Consider the following 19,789-nt stretch of genomic DNA (forward strand, 5'->3'; position numbering starts at 1 on the left):
ATGCCTAGGTTTCAAAGTTTTCTGGCATCAAATTAAGGCTACTTTTTAATTGCCTTTTTCCATAAGTTTCTTGAAGTACTCTCACATCATCTCTAATTCTTAAAGCAATTCTGAGAGACAGGTATTATAAACCCCACTTCATATCATTTAAAGCGCTGCTACAAATCCATGGGGCTGTTAAAAACAGAATATATGCCTATCCTTTGCAGTATAAGATTTCCAGATTATTCATCTGTATAATAAAGTTTAAGAAAGTATTACTCTGCTGTTCCTTTCAACCCATAATTAAGTAAAATAAAGTTTTGGGGTTTTTTTCGGCCGGCACAGGAGGCCGGAGCCGCAGCGCTCGGTGTAGACGCTGCACGGCTGGCCCTGGAACAGCACGAACGTCAGGCAGCAGCTGCAGCCCGGCTCGGGCACCAGCTCGGCACACGGGGGCGCGGTGGGCGGAGGCGCGCACTGGGCCAGCGCACCACCGGGCCCGCGCCCACTGAACCCATGCTACTAGCGGCCCGCGGAGCAGCGCCAGCGCAGTCAACACTGTGACCCAGAGCACGATGGCACGCGGAGTGGAGCTGCGAGATCAGGGAAGGTCACGGCCGGCTCTCCGCGGTGAGTGGCCGCACTCGTGTCTAAAATAAAAAGTATTAATAAAGACTGACACAGCCTTTATTCACATGAAATAATTACCAGCTTAAGTATTCAACCTAATTTCCTTTGAAATGAAGTTCAGAAAAACAAGTCTTAGACCTTTTAGGATTTACTATCACAAAGCACTTTTTTATAATTTGACAGGTAGAACTACAGACAGTGAGAGGAAGAGACAGAGAGAAAGGTCTTCCTTCCATTGGCTCACTCCCCTAATGGCCGCTATGGCTGGGGCTGCGCTGATCCGAAGCCAGGAGCCAGGTGCCTCCTCCTGGTCTCCCATGCAGGTGCAGGGCCCAAGCACTTGGGCCATCCTCCACTGCCTTCCCGGGCCACAGCAGAGAGCTGGCCTGGAAGAGGAGCAACTGGGACAAGAACCCGGCGCCCATATGGGGTGCCAGCGCCACAGGCAGAGGATTAACCAAGTGAGCCACGGCACCAGCCTCACAAAGCACAATTTGTGCCCATATGTTTTAAAACATGTGTGTTATTTAAATTTAATTCCCTATTTTAGATCTATTTACCACTCCTAGAAAAACACAGAGGTACAAGTTTTAAACATGAAAGATAAAGATTCAAACAAAAAAAGATGAATTCAAAGGCATGGAGTGGGCATTTGGATTAGTGGTTAAGACACCCAAGTCCTGGCTCTGGCTCCAGCTTCCTGGCAGTGCAGACCCTGGGAGGCAGTGGTGATAGCTCAAGTACTCGGGTTCTCATCACCCACAAGAGAGACACGGATTGTACTCCTGGCTTCCAGCTCCAATCACAGCAACAGCAAGCATGGGAGGAGTAAAGCAGGGGATGGGAGCTAGCTAGTACTCTCTCTACTTTCTTTCAAATATGTAAAAATTTAAAAAATCAATTCAAAGTCATATCTCAGCATTGATCCCACCTGAGGTTAAATGAATATACTTTTTGTTACTGTGTTATTTTTTGACACTTGTCATATATCTGATATACCAAATTAGAAAAGCACCATCCTGGGACCGGAGCTGTGGCATAGCAGGCAAGGCCGCCACTTGCAGCGCAGGTATCCCATATGGGCACCGGTTCAAGTCCTGGCTGCTCCACTTTGATCTAGCTCTCTGCTATGGCCTGGGGAAGCAGTGGAGGATGGCCCAAGTGCTTGGGTCGCTGCGCCTGCATGGGAGACCCAGAGGAAGCTCCTGGCTCCTGGATTCAGATTGGCCCAGCTCCGGCTGTTGCGGCCATTTTGGGAGTGAACCAGCAGATGGAGGTTTCCCCTCTCTCTCTCTCTCTCTCTCTCTCAGCCTCTGCTTCTCCGTAACTCTGCCTTTCAAATAAATAAATAAATCTTAAAAAAAAAAAAACGAGAGAAGCACCATCCACTCACCAACAACATATAAGCAACCATGAAGTTCACTAACTCCATTGCCTGCTCTTCGTTGACCCATTTCTTTAACTTCTATCCACTTGTCTAGATGTGGATCATACCTCTCCACACTAGATAAAGAAGCCACTCCATCATTGCCACCTACTGCATAAACATGGTTCTAAATGAAGAAAATCAGAAAACACATGACATTAGATTTTGAATGGATTTACATATTGTCCTAACGGTAGGTGACTATATGCAAGAAAGCAGTATTTCATGAAATAGTATGTTATACACTAGTATCTGCTTACTGGTGATATTAATATATCAGACCTTTATTTGGTTATAGATGAAATGCAATGCAATTCACTGGGCAAGGTGCCACGTAACTTTACCACTAGAGCCACAGAGCCAACTCCTCCACGGGGTGTATTCATTGGTGCCACTGTACTCCACTGATCTGATTCTATATCATATCTCTCCACATCACTGAAGCAAGTATTATCATCTAAACCTCCAATTGCATAAATTGGGCCTCCCAAGGAGGCCAAGGCAATTCCTCGCCTGCAAAGAAAAAAAAAAAAACAAAAAACAAAAAAACAACTCAGCACCTCAGTTTGTTTCTGGGAAAAAAGCAAAAATAACTGTGCCAATCCAAGTCATTTATTATCTTTACCATCAGATGGTACAGTTTGTTATTTTTAGACATATCAAAGCTTCTGGACAGTGTCACCAAACTGCAATTTTATGTGCTACTGTACCTTTACAGTTAATGGCATACACAGATTACTTAAAATCCAGATTAAACAGCACCTTGTAAAGTAAAACTCAACAATAGCACTAAGGAGGGGCCGGCACTGTGGTGCAGCAGGTAAAACCGCCAACTGAAGTACTGGCATCCCATATGGGCGCTGGTTTGAGTCCCGGCTGCTCCACTTCCAATCCAGCTCTCTGCTATGGTCTGGGAAAGTGGCAGAAAATGGCCCAAGTCCTTAGGCCCTGCACCCATGTGGGAGACCCGGAGGAAGCTCCTGGCTTCGGACTGGCGCAGCTCCAACCACTGCAGCCAATTGGGGAGTGAACCAGCGGATGGAAGACTCTCTGTCTCTCCTTCTCTGTTTAACTCTTTCAAATGAATAAATAAGACTTTTAAAAAAATAGTACTAAGGAGTTCAAAGTTTCAGTTAGTATCATACAGGTGTATATTGGAGAGGTCAATGAGTTGACAGAGAATGGTTTGCTGAAGTCAAAAGCTAATATCATTTCTGAATCCATGTAATCTATGCACAGCTTTTCCTGATAGGGTTTTGCTACACCAAGCAAAACAATCTCAATTTCTATATCATAAGCTTTATATTTCTGCAGCGCATTTATTTCTGTTATGGGAAAGGAAGACACTTAGACCTACTTAAAAGCTAATTAATTGTAACAGTAATTAGAAAAAGTTAATCCAATTTCTTACAAAACACACAGGAGTAGTCGAGTTGGACTACATACTTTAAAATCTGTCACTAACTTAGAAACTTAAGAAATGTATTTAATATGGGGTCAGCGCTATCGCGCAGCAGGTTAACACCCTGGTCTGAAATGCCAGCATCCCATGCGGGTGCCAGTTCAAGACCTGGCTGCTCCATTTCCAATCCAGCTCTCCACTATGGCCTGGGAAAGCAGTGGAGGATGGCCCGAGTCCTGGGGCCCCTGCACCCGTGTGGGAGATCTGGAGGAAGCTCCTGGCTCCTGGCTTCAGATTGGCCCAGCTCCGACTGTTGCAGCCAATTGGGGAGTGGGCCATCAGATGGAGGACCTCTCTCTTTCTGTGTAACTCTTTCAAATAAATAAATCTTAAAGAAATGTATTTTGTAAACCTTTACTAGCTTTCTTCACGTGAGATACAGCTCATATTAATGAGTTAACAAAGAGAAAGCACTTAGAAAAATGCCTCGCCCATATTTAGTGCTGTCCAAGTGTAAGTACTAGCTTTTATTATTACAGGAGGAATCCGTTGCTTTTCAAATTCTGACTCCAAGTTTATAAGACAACATCCTAGAAAAGAATTCCTAAGCATTAATGGTAACATTCATTTCCATTTTCATTTCCTTTACTTCTTTCTCCTGGGGATAGAGCTAGGAGATATAAAGTACTGTGACACAGTAGGTTAACTCACTGCTTGTAATGCCAGCATCTGATATCTGAGGGCTGGTTTGAGTCGTGGCTGCTTTGCTTTGGATCAGTTTCCTGATAATGTGCATGGGAAGGGAGCAGAAGATGGCCCAAGTGCTTAGGCCCCTGCCGCCCATTCAGGAGACCAGGTTGGGACTCCAGGCTTTGGCTGGCCTAGCCATGGCCATTTGCGGAGTGAACAAGCAGATGGACGATCTCTCTCTCAGTCTCCCTCACTCCCTGTCACTCTACCTTTCAAATAAGTAAAATGAATATTTTTTAAAATACTGTGGTTGTGGAAAGTATGTGTGAGCATGTGCATGTGCTCTCGATAAATTCCAGCACAAAGTAAAGTAAGCGTGCCTAATGATGATTCTCCCTCCTCTGCCAAGCCAGACGACGTTATCGGCTGTTTCCTGCTCCTCAAAATCTCTTGTCAGGATGATGTCACATCACACATTTGACGTCCCTCCCACATCTTTGGCTGGTGTTTCCCAGCCTCCTTTATCAGTGCATGCTTTAGTCCATAAAGTGCTTCATTAAGTTATGAAGTTCTCTGAGGACTCTTCAGATTCTCTTTCACAGAGCAGTCTCATTCCTTCCACGGGTTTATAACTCAAAGATATTCTTTCAGGCATATATCCAATTTCTACCTCAAATCTGCCTTGCTGATCCTTCCACCTTAATTTTAATATGAAATAAACTGTCCAGCTCTGTGTATGGAAGGCAGAACTTGAAGGTAACTCCTTCCCACAGGCTTCATCCCTTGGTTTTAGGCCTACAGTTATGCTACTTTATACGAGAAAAAGGAAACTACCTGGGTAAGGCCAATTGAATCACACAAACACTTTTAAAGTAGGGGGAGCCGCAGGAATTTGATGCAGCAGTTTCGATGTTGCTTGGGAAGCCCACATCTGGTATTGGGGTGCTTGGGTGGAGGCAGTTAGAGTACTGGCTCAGCTTCAGATTCCAGTTTTCTGCTAATGTGAACCACGGGAGGCAACAATGATGACTCAAGTACTTGGATGCCAGCCACCCTTGTGGGTGACCCATACTGAGTTCAGGGTTCCTGGCTTTGGCCTGGCTTGGCATGGGTTGTTGCAGGCATTTGGGGAGTGAACCAATGGATGGAAGAGCTCATTGCGCCTGTCTTTGTCTCTCTGCTTTTCAACTAGAACATATATTTCAAAATTTCAAAATAGGAACTGGTGCTATGGCACAGCAGGTAAAGCCACTGGCTGTGGCACCAGTATCCCATACGGGTTCCGGTTCGAGTTCTGGCTGTTCCACTTCCAATCCAGCTCCTTGAAGATGCACCTGGGCAAGCAGCACAGAAGGCCCAAGTCCTTGGGCCCCTACACCCACAAAGGAGACCCAGAAGCAGCTCCTGGCTCCGGACTTTGGCCCAACTCTGGCTGTTGCGGCCATCTGGGGCAGTGAACCAGCGGATGGAGGATTTTTGTCTCTCCCTCTCTCTTTCTGGAATTCTGACTTTTAAATAAATAAATCCATCTTTAAAAATAAATAGAAGCAGAGAGATTTCTCCAGTCAGTAGTCAGAATACAGTATATTCAGCACACTGTTGCTTGTTTAAAACTGTAAGGAGGCTGGCGCCGCAGCTCACTTGGCTAATCCTCTGCCTGCGGCACCAGTACTCCGGGTTCTAGACCCAGTTGCTCCTCTTCCAGTCCAGCTCTCTGCTGTGGCCCAGGAAGGCAGTGGAGGATGGCCCAAGTCCTTGGGCCCTGCCACCCGCATGGGAGACCAGGAGGAAGTACCTGGCTCCTGGCTTCGGATCGGTGCAGCATGCCGGCCGTGGTGGCCATTTGTGGGGTAAACCAACGGAAGGAAGACCTTTCTTTCTGTCTCTCTCTAACTCTGCCTGTCCAAAAAAAAAAAAAAAAAAAAAAAACCTAAGGAAAAAGGTGGAAAGGGCCAACTGCCTCTAAAAATCAGAAACTCAGTCCTATAACCACAAAAAATAAATTCTATCGATAACCCAAATAACCTTGGAAGCAGCTACTTCATCAGAGTTTTTGGTAAGATCCCAGCCCAGCCAACAGTCTGATTCAAGTCTTGTGAAACCCTAAACAGACCAAACCCTGAAAATTCACAGAAATTCTGTTCTGTGAGCTAATAAACAGGTGTCTGCTTTCTATTTATAAGGGCATTCTTTTTAGGAAAAATGTATTTAATTTTATTTATTTGAAAGGCAGAGTGGCATAAACAGAGAGAGGTTATCTATCCACTGTTTCATTCCCCCCAAATGCTCACAGTGATCCAGGCCAAAACCAGGAGCCCAAAACTCAATCCAAGTCTCCCACATGGGCGACAGGAATCTAAGTACCAAGTCCTCACCTACTGCCCCCCAAGGGTGTGCATTAGCACAAAGCTAGAACAGAAGCAGGGCCAGGACCTGAAGCCAGGCACTTGAATAATGGAATGCAGGCATTCCAGGTGGCGTCTTAACTGATGCACCAAACATCCTTCCGTAAGTGTTGACTTAAGCTGCTAAATCTGTGGTAATTTGTTATCTAGCAACAGAAAATTAATACACTCCCCATCACAAAACAAAAATTTTATTCTGTATAATATCATCTTACTTTTCCCATCTCAGAAAATAGCACCTCTCTCTCTCTAGTTACTTACGTCAGACACAAAAGAATCAACCTTGTCTCTACCTCCTTTTATTTTTTTCTTAAATTGTTTATCTGAAAGAAAGGGAGAGATCTTCCATCTACTGGTTTACTTCCCAGATAGCCACAACATCTGGCGCTGGGCCAGGCCAAAGTCAGCAGCTTTATCCGAGTCTTTAGAGTGGGTGGCAGGGTCCCAAACAGCTGGGCCATCATCCACAGCTTCCCAGGCTATCAGCAAGGAGCTGGATCAGAACTAGAGCAGCCAAGACACGAACCTGTGCCCATATGGGATACCAGCATTGCAGGTGGCGGCTTTACCTACTACACCACTACACCAGCCCCATCTCTACCTTGTTCTTTTTCTTTCTCAAATCTTTTTTTTTTGGACAGGCAGAGTGGACAGTGAGAGAAAGAGACAGAGAAAAAGGTCTTCCTTTGCCGTTGGTTCACCCTCCAATGGCTGCCGCGGCCGGTGTACCGCGCTGATCCGAAAGCAGGAGCCAGGTGCTTCTCCTGTTCTCCCATGGGGTGCAAGGCCCAAGCACTTGGGCCATCCTCCACTGCACTCCCGGGCCATAGCAGAGAGCTGGCCTGGAAGAGGGGCAACCAGGACAGAATCTGGCGCCCCGACCGGGACTAGAACCCGGTGTGCCGGCGCTGCAAGGCAGAGGATTAGCCTAGTGAGCCGTGGCGCCGGCCTCTTTCTCAAATCTAATCATCATGAAGTCTTATTAACAGTACACCTCTGAGACCGCTCTCAAATATGTCCTTTTCTCTATCTCTATTTCTACCCCTTTAGTTCAAGCTACCACTATTTGTTGACTGAACTAGCACAATAAATCCTTTTTGTTCTGCCAGACTGTTTTCACTGTGGTCATCCTCAACTCCCTCCTTCATTTTGTATGCAAAGGATCTCTAAAAAGAGAAATCTGACCCTATCAGCCCCCCTGCTATTTAAATAAAATATATATGGAAAGTGTATATTACACAAATGTACCCTGATAAAATATTCTTGGCACAACTAAAGGGTTTCATCATTTGCTTACTCTATCTGCCTCATTTCTTTTTTTATTTTTAAGATTTATTTATTTTCTTTCAAAGACAGAGTTAGAGAAAGAGAGACGCAGAAACAGAGAGAATCTTTCATCTGCTGGTTCATTCCCCAAATGGCCACAATGGCTGTAGCTGGGCCGATCCAAAGCCAGCAGCCAAGGGCTTCTTCCAGGACTCCCAGGTGGGTGCAGGGGCCCAAGGACTTGGGCCATTTTCTCCTGTTTTCCCAGGCGCATCAGTAGGGAGTTGGATTAGAAGTGGAGCAACCAGGACTCAAACCGGCCCATATATGGGATGCTGTTACCATAGCCGGTGGGGCTTTACTTACTACAGCACAGCTCTAGCCCCCTCTGCCTCACTTCTTGATACCTTTTCCCTTGCTATTGCATCCACAGTGGACTTCCATCATGCTCTTTCACCTCCAGGCTTTTGAAAGTTCATCTCTCTCCACCCATTTTACCCCATCTATAACACATAACCAGGTTAAATTGTGGGACTTCATTAAGATCTCTTCTCAAGCATCCTTTCCTTATCCTATGCTAACATTGAATATACTACTACTAGTAATGACATATAATTTGTGTCTTTATTTGTATCATTCCTTTTAGAAAGTAAGCTTTACAAAGGCAGAGACTTCGGATATATTATTTATTGGCAGTACAGGTTGAGCATCCCTAACGTGAAAATTCAAAATCTGGAACTTTCAAGCATCAAAATACAAGTGGGAGGTTCCACACCTGACCTCATGAGGGGTCATAATTAAAATGCAGAAACACTAAAAATATTGCATAAAATTACTTTTAGGCCAAGATATATGTAAAATAAAATATGTGTACAAGATATATGTAAAATAAAATGAAGTTTATGTTCAGACTTGGGATCCACCCCCAAGACATCTTAGTATTTAAATGCAAATATTCCTCACAGATCTGAAATTTGAAACATTTCTGGTCACAAGCAATTAAGATAAGGGATATTCAACCTGTAACAGCAAACAAAGTGCTTTCCTTCTTTACCACTTAATATACCTTAGGTGTTTTTTTTTTGACAGGCAGAGTTAGTGAGAAAGAGAGAAAAAGAGAGTTACAGAGAGACCGAGAGAAAGGTCCTTCCTTCCATTGGTTCACTCCCCAAATGGCCGCCATGGCTGGTGCTGCGCCAATCCGAGGCCAGGAGCCAGGTGCTTCCTCCTGGTCTCCCATGCAGGTACAGGGCCCAAACACTTGGGCCATCCTCCATTGCCCTCCTGGGCCACAGCAGAGAGCCGGACTGGAAAAGGACCAACCAAGACTAGTACCCAGCGCCCCAACCAGGACTAGAACCCAGGGCTCCGGCGCCACAGGTAGAGGATTAGCCAAGTGAGCCATGGCGCCTGCCCCTTAGGTGGGTTTTAACTTCTTTTGTTAAATAAATAAAGCAACTCCTAGACACGCTCTATTAGGATGATGTGTTTCAATGAAATGAAAGCTTGAACAAACACCAGCAGCTATTTTAGTAGAAGGATGAAAAGCAGAGGAGGGGACAGGCCGCACTGTAGCATATCACATTAAGCTGCCACCTGCAGCACCAGCATCCTGTACAGGCATCAATTTGAGTCCTGACTGCTCCACTTCCAATCCAGCTCCCTGCTAATACATCTGGAAAAGCAGTGGAAGATGGCCCAAGTGCTTGGGCCCCTGACCTAGATGATGCTTCTTGCTCTGATCTGGCCCAGCCCTGACCATACGGTCATTTGGGGAGTGAACCAGTGGACAAAAGACTTCTCTTCCTCTGCCTCTCCCTCTCTGCAAATTCTACCTTTCAAATAAATAAATAAATCTTAAAAAAAAAAAAAAGGAGTAGAGTGGGGGAGAACACTGGAAATCTTGCATATAAAGATGATCTTGATATGCATACTTAAAAGATTATTTATAGGAATCTAAATTATAAGCAAATAATATGACAAGATCATTACAACTGTTTTGTTTTATATAGTCAGCTAGCTTTTGGAATGTTTAGGACATATTTTAAATGATTAAAGAAGTTGAACTGCTATTTTGCTAGAGAAGTTTCATTCAATCCTTGACTAAAAACTAATTTAATAGTACTTTAAGAGGCAAGGGTGGGGATGAGCATTGGCAGAGTGGTTACTGACACCAGGTTTAGAAGTGTGTCCCGTATCAGTATGCCTGGATTAAATACTCAGCAACAGTTCAGAATTCAGCTTACTGCTAATGCAAATCCTGGAGGCTGTGGTAATTGCTCAATTGCTCAAGTCATTGGCTTCTTGTCACCACATGGGAGACATGGATTGATTTACGGTCTCCCAGCTTCAGTCCTGCCCCAGCCCAGGTCATCACCAGCATTTGTTGAATGAACCAGCAGATGGGAACTCTAATAAATTTTAATTCCTTTTTTTTTTTAATTAAAGAGGTAAAGGTATAAAGAGTTCTGATCTACTTCGGGATTCTGCCCCATTTTAATCCAAGTGTTAAAATTTAAACTACCTCCCGCCTAGTGGTGCCGGCACACCGGGTTCTAGTCCCGGTCAGGGCGCCGGATTCTGTCCCGGTTGCCCCTCTTCCAGGCCAGCTCTCTGCTGTGGCCCAGGAGTACAGTGGAGGATGGCCCAAGTGCTTGGGCCTTGCACCCCATGGGAGACCAGGATAAGCACCTGGCTCCTGCCATCGGATTAGCGCGGTGCGCCAGCCGCAGCGCGCCGGCCGCGGCGGCCATTGGAGGGTGAACCAACGGCAAAAGGAAGACCTTTCTCTCTGTCTCTCTCTCTCACTGTCCACTCTGCCTGTAAAAAAAAAAAAAAAAAAAAAAATTAAACTACCTCTATAGGTATAAATCAAGCCCATTAAAGTATTAAAATGTCACTTTTAGATAGAAGGCAATAGCACATTTTAAGACTAGCTTTTTTTCCCCCTAGGATTCTCACTCATGAGGAAAAAATGGCTAAAAAATCTCTTCAGCAGAACTCTCTCCACGTTTCTATATAATCTTTTATACTTTCACATATGAAGAATACACAGTTAAAAATACTTTACTGGGGGCTGGCATTGTGGCTCGGATTAAGCCACTGCCTGCAATGTCAGCATCCTATATGAGCATCAGTTCAAGTCCTGGCTGCTTCACTTTCCATCTAGCTCCTTGCTAATGTGCCTGGATAAGAAGAAAGGATGGCCCAAGTACTTGGGCCCCTGCCACCTAAGTGGAAGACTCAGATAAAGTTCTTAGGCTCCTGGCTTTGGTCTGGACCAGACCCAGCCACTGTAACCATTTGGTGAGTAAACCAGAAGAACAATCTCTGACTCTCCAACCTTGTAATTCTGCCTTTCAAATAAATAACCCATCTCCCCCAGATTAAGTTAATCAAGATTAGAAGGGGCCAGTACTGGACGGCGCCGTGGCTCAACAGGCTAATCCTCCGCCTAGCGGTGCCGGCACACCGGGTTCTAGTCCCGGTCGGGGCACCGGATTCTGTCCCGGTTGCCCCTCTTCCAGGCCAGCTCTCTGCTGTGGCCCGGGAAGGCAGTGGAGGATGGCCCAAGTGCTTGGGCCCTGCACCCCATGGGAGACCAGGAGAAGCACCTGGCTCCTGCCATCGGATCAGCGCAGTACACCGGCCGCGGCGGCCATCGGAGGGTGAACCAACGGCAAAGGAAGACCTTTCTCTCTGTCTCTCTTTCTCACTGTCCACTCTGCCTGTACTCTGCCTGTCAAAAATTAAAAAAAAAAAGGGGGGGGCAGTACTGTAATATAGCAGGTAAAGACACTTCCTGCAACACTAGCATCTCAAATGGGCACTGATTCATGCGCTGGCTGCTCCACTTCCCATCCTACTCCCTGCTAATGGCCTAGGAAAAGCAGTGGAAGATGGCCCAAGTGTCTGGGTCTCTGCCACCCACATGGGAAACCCAGATGAAGTTCCTGGCTTTGACTTTACCCAGTCCTAGCCATTGCAGCTACCTGGGAAGTGAACCAGAGGATGGAGGATCTTTCTTTCTAATAAATAAATCTTTATTAAGAAAAGACTAGAAAATTATGTAACAACGATATATCCCCGTGAGTTCAGTTTTAAAACTGTTCAGTTTAAGTAATTTTTTAAAATTTAATATTTATTTATTTGAAAAACAGAAAGAGACAGTCAGAGGAGAGATCTTTATCTGCTGGCTCACTCCCAAAATACCCACACAGCCAGGACTGGGTCAGGCAAAAGTCAGGGGTCTGAAACTCAATTTGGGTCTCCCACATAGGTGGCAGGGACCCAAATACTCATACTGTCACCTGCTGTCTCCCAGGGTGCAGCTTAGAAGGAAGCTGGAACTGGAAGTAGAGCAGGAATTTGAAACCAGGCACTCCACAGATGGGGGAAGCTGTGTACCCCAAAGGTTGTCTTAACCACTATGCTAAACCTCTGCTGCCTCAAAAGTCTTTTTTTTTTTTTTTTTTTTTTTTTGACAGGCAGAGTGGATAGTGAGAGAGAGAGACAGAGAGAAAGGTCTTCCTTTTTGCCGTTGGTTCACCCTCCAATGGCCGCTGCGGCCGTCGCATCTCGCTGATCCGAAGCCAGGAGCCAGGTGCTTCTCCTGATCTCCCACGCAGGTGCAGGGCCCAAGGACTTGGGCCATCCTCCACTGCCTTCCTGGGCCATAGCAGAGAGCTGGCCTGGAAGAGGGGCAACCGGGATAGAATCCGGTGCTCCAACTGGGACTAGAACTCGGTGTGCTGGCGCCGCAAGGTGGAGGATTAGCCTGTTAAGCCACGGCGCCGGCCAAAAGTCATTTTTAACTCTTATAGAATGTTGCTATAGTTTGCAAACCACATAAGCCACAATTTCTCAAGTCAGATTTTGTTAGTTTTTGCTTCTTCCAATAAAAGGGCAGTTTGATAGTCTAGCTTCTAGTTTCATGTAAATGATTAAACTAAATCTTTCAAATCCTCATCCTATTCACTGACATTTAAATTTGGAAAAAGCAGTAACATGGGACTTACACTGAGAGGAATTATAGTATGCTACATTGTTTTTATACCAGTTTTTTTTTTTTTTTTTTTTTTTTTTTTTTTTTTACAGGCAGAGTTAGAGAGAGAGAGAGAAAGGTCTTCCTTCCGTTGGTTCACCCCCTCAAATGGCTGCCACAGCTGGCGCGCTGTGCCGATCTGAAGCCAGGAGCCAGGTGCTTCCTCCTGGTCTTCCATGTGGGTGCAGGGCCCAAGCACTTGGGCCATCCTCCACTGCCTTCCTGGGCCACAGCAGAGAGCTAGACTGGAAGAGGAGCAACTGGGACAGAATCCAGTGCCCCAACCAGGACTAGAACCTGGGGTGCCAGCGCCGCAGGCAGAGGATTAGCCTAGTGAGTCACGGTGCCGGCCTGTTTTTATACCAATTTATAAAAAATATTTGTTCCTTCTCACTAAGCAATATATACATCTTAAAATACCTAGATTCTCCGTAAGGTCTCTCATTTCCAGATCAAAACCCTTCAGTGATGTTTCCTTACTTACATTCATCCCAGGTTATCACCCTCACTTTGTGAACAACATATTTTTGTACACCCTTCACTGCAAAGTCCTTATTTTCAACACTTATTAATGAACTAACAGGTAACATCCACTCAAAATAACTGGTTTTTAATGCATAAGAGCATAATTTTTATTCTCATACCCCAGATACGTCTCACACTTCTAAACCATGGCTATTAAAGAATACAATTAAAATCACCCTCTACCTAATGCTATACTACTTCTACTACTGGCAACTATAGCATATTTACTTTTTGCTTTTTCCTTTTTCATAAAGATGTGTTTCACATTGGTTTCACTTGTGTTTCATTTATTTCACATATAAAACATAATCACAAACCTGTTTTCCCACCATGTTGTACTGGTGTAACTGAGTCTTTTTTTTTTTTTTTTTTTTTTTTTTTGACAGGCAGAGTGGACAGTGAGAGAGAGAGACAGAGAGAAAGGTTTTCCTTTGCCGTTGGTTCACCCTCCAATGGCCGCCGCGGTTGGCGCGCTGCGGCCGGCGCACCGCGCTGATCCGATGGCAGGAGCCAGGTGCTTCTCCTGGTCTCCCATGGGGTGCAGGGCCCAAGCACTTGGGCCATCCTCCACTGCACTCCCTGGCCACAGCAAAGAGTTGGCCTGGAAGAGGGGCATCCGGGACAGGACCGGTGCCCCGACCGGGACTAGAACCCGGTGTGCTGGCGCCGCAAGGCGGAGGATTAGCCTAGTGAGCCGCGGCGCCGGCCGTAACTGAGTCTTTAAAATACTTAAAAGGCGGCCGGCGCCGTGGCTTAACAGGCTAATCCTCCGCCTTGCGGCGCCGGCACACCAGGTTCTAGTCCCGGTTGGGGCGCCGGATTCTGTCCCGGTTGCCCCTCTTCCAGGCCAGCTCTCTGCTGTGGCCCGGGAAGGCAGTGGAGGATGGCCCAAGTGCTTGGGCCCTGCACCCGCATGGGAGACCGGGTGAAGCACCTGGCTCCTGGCTTCGGATCAGCGCGATTCGCCAGCCGCAGCGGCCATTGGAGGATGAACCAACGGCAAAAAGGAAGACCCTCCTCTCTGTCTCTCTCTCAGTATCCACTCTGCCTGTCAAAAAAAAAAATAAATAAAATAAAATACTTACAAGGCAGGTTTAATCTATAACTCTAATTTTAATATTTTTAGGTTTCGTCTAGAGTATATTTGTCTACTCTCTTTTGAATCTTAATTTGTTCACATGATACTGGCTATCCTTTCATCTTAAAATATGTAAAAATTCAACAGTCATTAATAAAAAATGTGAGCAAGTTAGCATACTGAATCATGTTACCCAAAATTTTTAGTTTCTCTTTAGACTGATCCACTTATTATACATTTCAATTTATTATATGTGGGAATTTAAAACATTAATGATGAAATAACAAGAATGCAGAAAATTAAGGATATTTCTGAAACATGATAAAATATGAGAGATCTTCAAAAAGTTAATGGAAAATGCTATGAAAAACATGCATTTCAAAAATTTTTGCACCAAACTAATCCTTCAATTCTATTTTTTCCCATGAATTTTTGAACTCCCTTTGTGTACACATATGCCTTATTCCCAAAGTAAGTATTTTAATTAATAAACACCAGAGACATTTCTACGAAGATCAAGAACAAGATAAAAGCACCTACTGTCTTTGATATATTCATACCGTATTATATTGTTAGCCAATATAATACAATAAGAAAAATCCAGGTAAGAACATATAGGAAAATGGTAAAAACTGAATGTTCTACAGATTAGTAGTACTGTTATCAATGCTAATTTTAATCATTATATTTGGTTGTGTAAGATGTTAACATTATGGGAAGCTAAGCGGAGGGTGTATAGTAAGGTTTGTATACCCTGGCACTATTGTCAATTGGGGAAAGAATATTCTTTGTTGTGGGGTGCTGTCCCAGTGCACTGTAAGGTCTGTAGCAGCATCCCTGTCCTCAACCGAATTAGATACTAGCAACAACCTGCCTACCTTCAATCTGTGACAACCAAAAAGGTCTCCGGACACTGCAAGTGTCCTAGAGAAGACATAAAAATCACCTTCAATTGAGAACTACTGTACAGAGGAATTCTTAATTATTTGCTGCTTCTTTGAAAAACCTAAAATTTCAAAATGAAGAGTTAAAAAAAAAATCAATGCTCAGATAAGAGAAAACTACTATCATAATTTGTGATTTCACAAAAAAAGGTGATCCCATTTTCAATTAAAAAACAGAAAAAGGTATAACAATTCATCATTTTGTATGCTGTAACAAAATGTGTTTGACAAGGCATTATTGTCCATCGTTAATCCAAAACAGAGTTCCACGCTGATCTACCTCTTTGTGTTCATTGATGCCTTCATCATCCATTTATTAGTGAGAGGATCAAACATCTCCATGCTACCTAAATGTTCATTTCCATCATGTCCACCTACTGCATACACTTTACCTGTCAAATAGAGAAGTATTTTCATTTGATTCAAAATAATAGTAATGCTATTTATGTATAAACAATATATAAAACTTAAAGATCATAAATTAGTTTTCAACAACTGCTGTTCAGTATGATGATAAATGTTATTTCAGTTGTCAATAAAAAATCAATGTAATCTTTCACTAAACATGCTGTTCTACATAAAGTTGTTTAAATGCTCCAACACTATCCTCCATTTAGGTTCCCCAATTTTTAATTACTTAGTAGATTAAATCACTATAATTTTAAAGAACAATAAAGTGTTCTTCTTAATATGTTAACAAAGTACAAAAGTATTAACACAGTATTATTAAACTTTTTCTATGTCAAACGAAAATACATACAGGAAAATGGGAAATATTTCACTCTAGAATGTTAGCTGTGACTATTTATGGGTGTTTGGGTTACAGATGATTTTTAAAGTATGTTCATGCTGTGGCACAGTGGGTTAGCTTTGCCTGCAACTCCAGCATCCAAATCGGAGCAGCAGTTCCAGTCCTGGCTGCACTGCTTCCGATCCAGATCTTTGTTAATGTGCCTAGGAAAACAGCGGAAGATGGTCCAAGTGCTTCAGCCCCTGCCCCCCACAAGGGAGACCCAGATGGTGTTCTGAGCTCTTGGTTTTGGGCTGGCCCTGCCCAGTCAACCATGGAATGGAAGACACACTCTCTCATCTTTTCCTTCCTTTCCTTCCCTCCCTTTTCTCCCTTCCCTTCCCTGCCTTCCTTTTCTTTTTCTTTCTCTGCCTTTGAAATAAATATTTTTAAAATGTCTTTATACTTTCCAAAAAGAGCATTTGTATTTTACCAGAAAAATGAATTTTTAACATTTTCTAACAACTTATCTATGCTTTTGCAATTAATTTTCAGGAATGAATTTTTTAAAAATCTAATTTCAGCAATAATAATTACATGGGTAGAGAAAAAGCTGATACATACATTATGATTTGAGTTCAATAAACTTTTTTTTTTTTTTTGACAGGCAGAGTGGACAGTGGAGGGAGACAGAGAGAAAGGTCTTCCTTTTGCCATTGGTTCACCCTCCAATGGCTGCCACGGTAGGCGCGCTGCGGCCGGCGCACCGTGCTGTTCCGATGGCAGGAGCCAGGTGCTTCTCCTGGTCTCCCATGGGGTGCAGGGCCCAAGTACTTGGGCCATCCTCCACTGCACTCCCTGGCCACAGCAGAGAGCTGGCCTGGAAGAGGGGCAACCGGGACAGGATCGGTGCCCCGACCGGGACTAGAACCCGGTGCGCTGCGGCTCAACAAGGAGGATTAGCCTGTTGAGCCGCAGCGCCGGCCCAATAAACATTTTTTTAACTTGATTTTTTTTCAAACATGAAGGGTCGTCAAAAAGTTCATGGAAAACACACACTATCTTTTAATTCCATTTTTCCATGAAGTTTTTAGAAGTACCTCACATAACTCAGGACAGTTTAACTCTTCATCTTCCTTTTACCTGATACTCATCTTCAAATTGTACCTATGAGTATATGCAACACTGAACATCTGTGGCCACAATGCAAGTAACTAATCAATATCCAAATATTTTATTGACATATTATTAAAATTTTGCAATATTCAATGTTCCTACATAACAGAAGATGCTCAAAATTCAAATATTTTAAAAGAGCACTGTGATCATGTGATGTGATTTTAGACAATAGTGGACCCACCTTCCACAGAGATTACACCCACATGTCGCCTTCGGCTATTCATTTCTGGTCCAAAGAACCAACTGTCTTTGTTGATAGAATAGCATTCAATACTGCGAAAGGGGTCACCAGATCCTCCTCGACCACCTACACAAAACAGCACGCCTACAGGGAAAATCACAAAATAGAGTATATCTGCTGTGCCTGCTTGCAACATTTCTTTACAATATGGTGCTTCATAGTCTCACTCACTCTGTAAAATTGCTCGTCGTGACAAAATCAGTTACCTCCTATTTCCTATTAAACATAATTGCATTATTTGATATGGAGCTCATCCTGTTTTCTGAGAAATTCCTTAGTTGCTTGATTTCTGTAATATGAAATCTTTTGTCTCTAATCATTTTCATGTTTTTCATTTTCTATCATTAGTGAATTGCTTGCATACATTATACTCAACAGGAAAAGTTCATCCCTTTGTTTTAAATTCCTTCTGTGGCATACATTCCAATCCATATTTCCACATGATGTATCACAGGCACCTGAGAACCAACATGTTCCAAAGAATTTCCCTTCCTTACCTACCTAAACAATCTCTACTTTCCCCCCACTGTCCTATTTCTCCCTTTCTATTCCCACTGCCACTGTCTCAAGCCCTCATTAGTTATCACCCAATCATAGTACTACAAAATACTGTCCTCTTATTGCTTAATGATCTTTTTTGCTATTAAATTATCAACATAGTAACCTAATTAAAAGACTCTTTCGACAGCAATTACCTACATCAGTAGTTCTCAAAAACTTTAGGGAAAGCTGGGCAGGTGTTTGGACTAATGACTAAGATGCTGCTTGGAACACCCATTTCCCTCCTGAATCCAGCTTCCTGTTAGTGCAGATCCTGGGAGGAAGAATTGAGTTTCTGGCTCCAGGCTTTGGCCTGGCCCAGCACAGGTTGTTGCAGGCATTGGGGAATAAACCAACAAATCTGAGTTCTCTGTCTATTCCTATGCCTCTCGAATACATAAAAACTAATTAAAATTTAAGAAAATACTTTAGTGAATTCACTGAATCGGACACATAAAAATGATTAAAATGGCAAATTTTATGTTATACATCCCACAACTAAAAAAAAAAAAAAAGAAGAAGAAGAAAACACTACAGTGTGTGATTCAGGAGGGCCTGACTCCCAGATTTTTGACTCAGCAGGTCTGGAGCAGGTCTAAGAATTTATATTTCTAACAAGTTCCCAAGTGAATGCTGATGCTGCTGGTCCAGGGGTGAACACGTCCTTCACACTCTGAGAGGTACTGACTATCTTAAAAGGGAAAGCCCAAAAGCCCTAGCTTCCAGGATCTAATCTCCTCTCCTCTCTTTTTTTCTCTCAAACATGATTCATGTTCCTGCAGTATGCCCAAAACACTTATCCTTGGTGTTCCTATAGCACTTTTGGTAACCATCATTCACTTAGCACATAGAATTTTGCAACGATCTAGTATGCTGACATCTGTCACCAAAGTTTAAGCTAGTTCAAGACTGTGTTTGGGGCAAGTGTTGTGGCGCAGGTTAACTCCCCAGCCTGTGGCACTGGCATCCCATATGGGTGCCAGTTCTAGTCCTGGCTGCTCCTCTTCCAATACAGCTCTTTGCTATGGCCTGGGAAAGCAGTGGAAAATGGCCCAAGGGCTTGGGCCCCTGAACCCATGTGGGAGACCCAGAAGCAGCTCCTGGCTTCAGATGGGCTCAGCTGGACCCAGCTGTTGTGGCCATTTGGGGAGTAAACCAGCGGATGGAAGACCTTTCTCTCTGTCTTTCCCTCTCACTATCTGTAACTCTACCTCCCAAATAAACAAACAAAATCTTAAAAAAAAAAAAAAAAAACAACTGTGTGTTAAGCATTTATGTGGTAACAAAGGTTAACACAGTGCGTGGCATGTATTAGACATTCAATAAATATAAAATGTACTGAGTACTCCTTTTCCTAACTGGCACTCAGAAGAACATCTATTTATTATTCAAAACTAAGGCTGAGGTCTACTTTTTTTTTTTTTTTTTTTGGAAGATTTACTTATTTATTTGAGAGGCAGACTTACAGAGAGAGGGAGAGACAGAGCAGGAGGACTTCCACCTGCTGGTTCACTCCCCAAATGGCTGCAACAGCTAGAGCTGAGCCTATTCAAAGCCAGGAGTCAGGAGCTTTTTCCAGGTCTCCAACATGGGTGCAGGGGCCCAATCACGTGGGCCATCTTTTGCTGCTTTTCCCAGGCACATTAGCAAGGAGCTGCATTGAAAGTGGAGCAGCCAGTACTCAAATGATGTGATGCCCATATGTGA

At 43.8% G+C, this 19,789-nt stretch overlaps 1 protein-coding gene across 4 annotated transcripts in view; it reads right to left on the bottom strand.

Moving 5' to 3' along the window:
- Window positions 1-19,789, bottom strand: part of KLHL8 (kelch like family member 8) — a 65,659-nt gene that overhangs the window by 5,062 nt on the left and 40,808 nt on the right. For all 4 annotated transcript variants that reach the window (XM_062198553.1, XM_062198556.1, XM_062198554.1 and 1 more), the window contains exons 5-8: window positions 17,483-17,626; window positions 15,673-15,784; window positions 2,383-2,551; window positions 2,006-2,165 (exon numbers count right to left, since the gene is read on the bottom strand). In XM_062198553.1, coding sequence (XP_062054537.1) covers window positions 2,006-2,165; window positions 2,383-2,551; window positions 15,673-15,784; window positions 17,483-17,626 — 585 coding nt within the window. The remainder of the gene's footprint in view (window positions 1-2,005; window positions 2,166-2,382; window positions 2,552-15,672; window positions 15,785-17,482; window positions 17,627-19,789) is intronic.

Source organism: Lepus europaeus, chromosome 8, assembly GCF_033115175.1.
Source record: "Lepus europaeus isolate LE1 chromosome 8, mLepTim1.pri, whole genome shotgun sequence".
Taxonomy (NCBI): domain Eukaryota; kingdom Metazoa; phylum Chordata; class Mammalia; order Lagomorpha; family Leporidae; genus Lepus; species Lepus europaeus.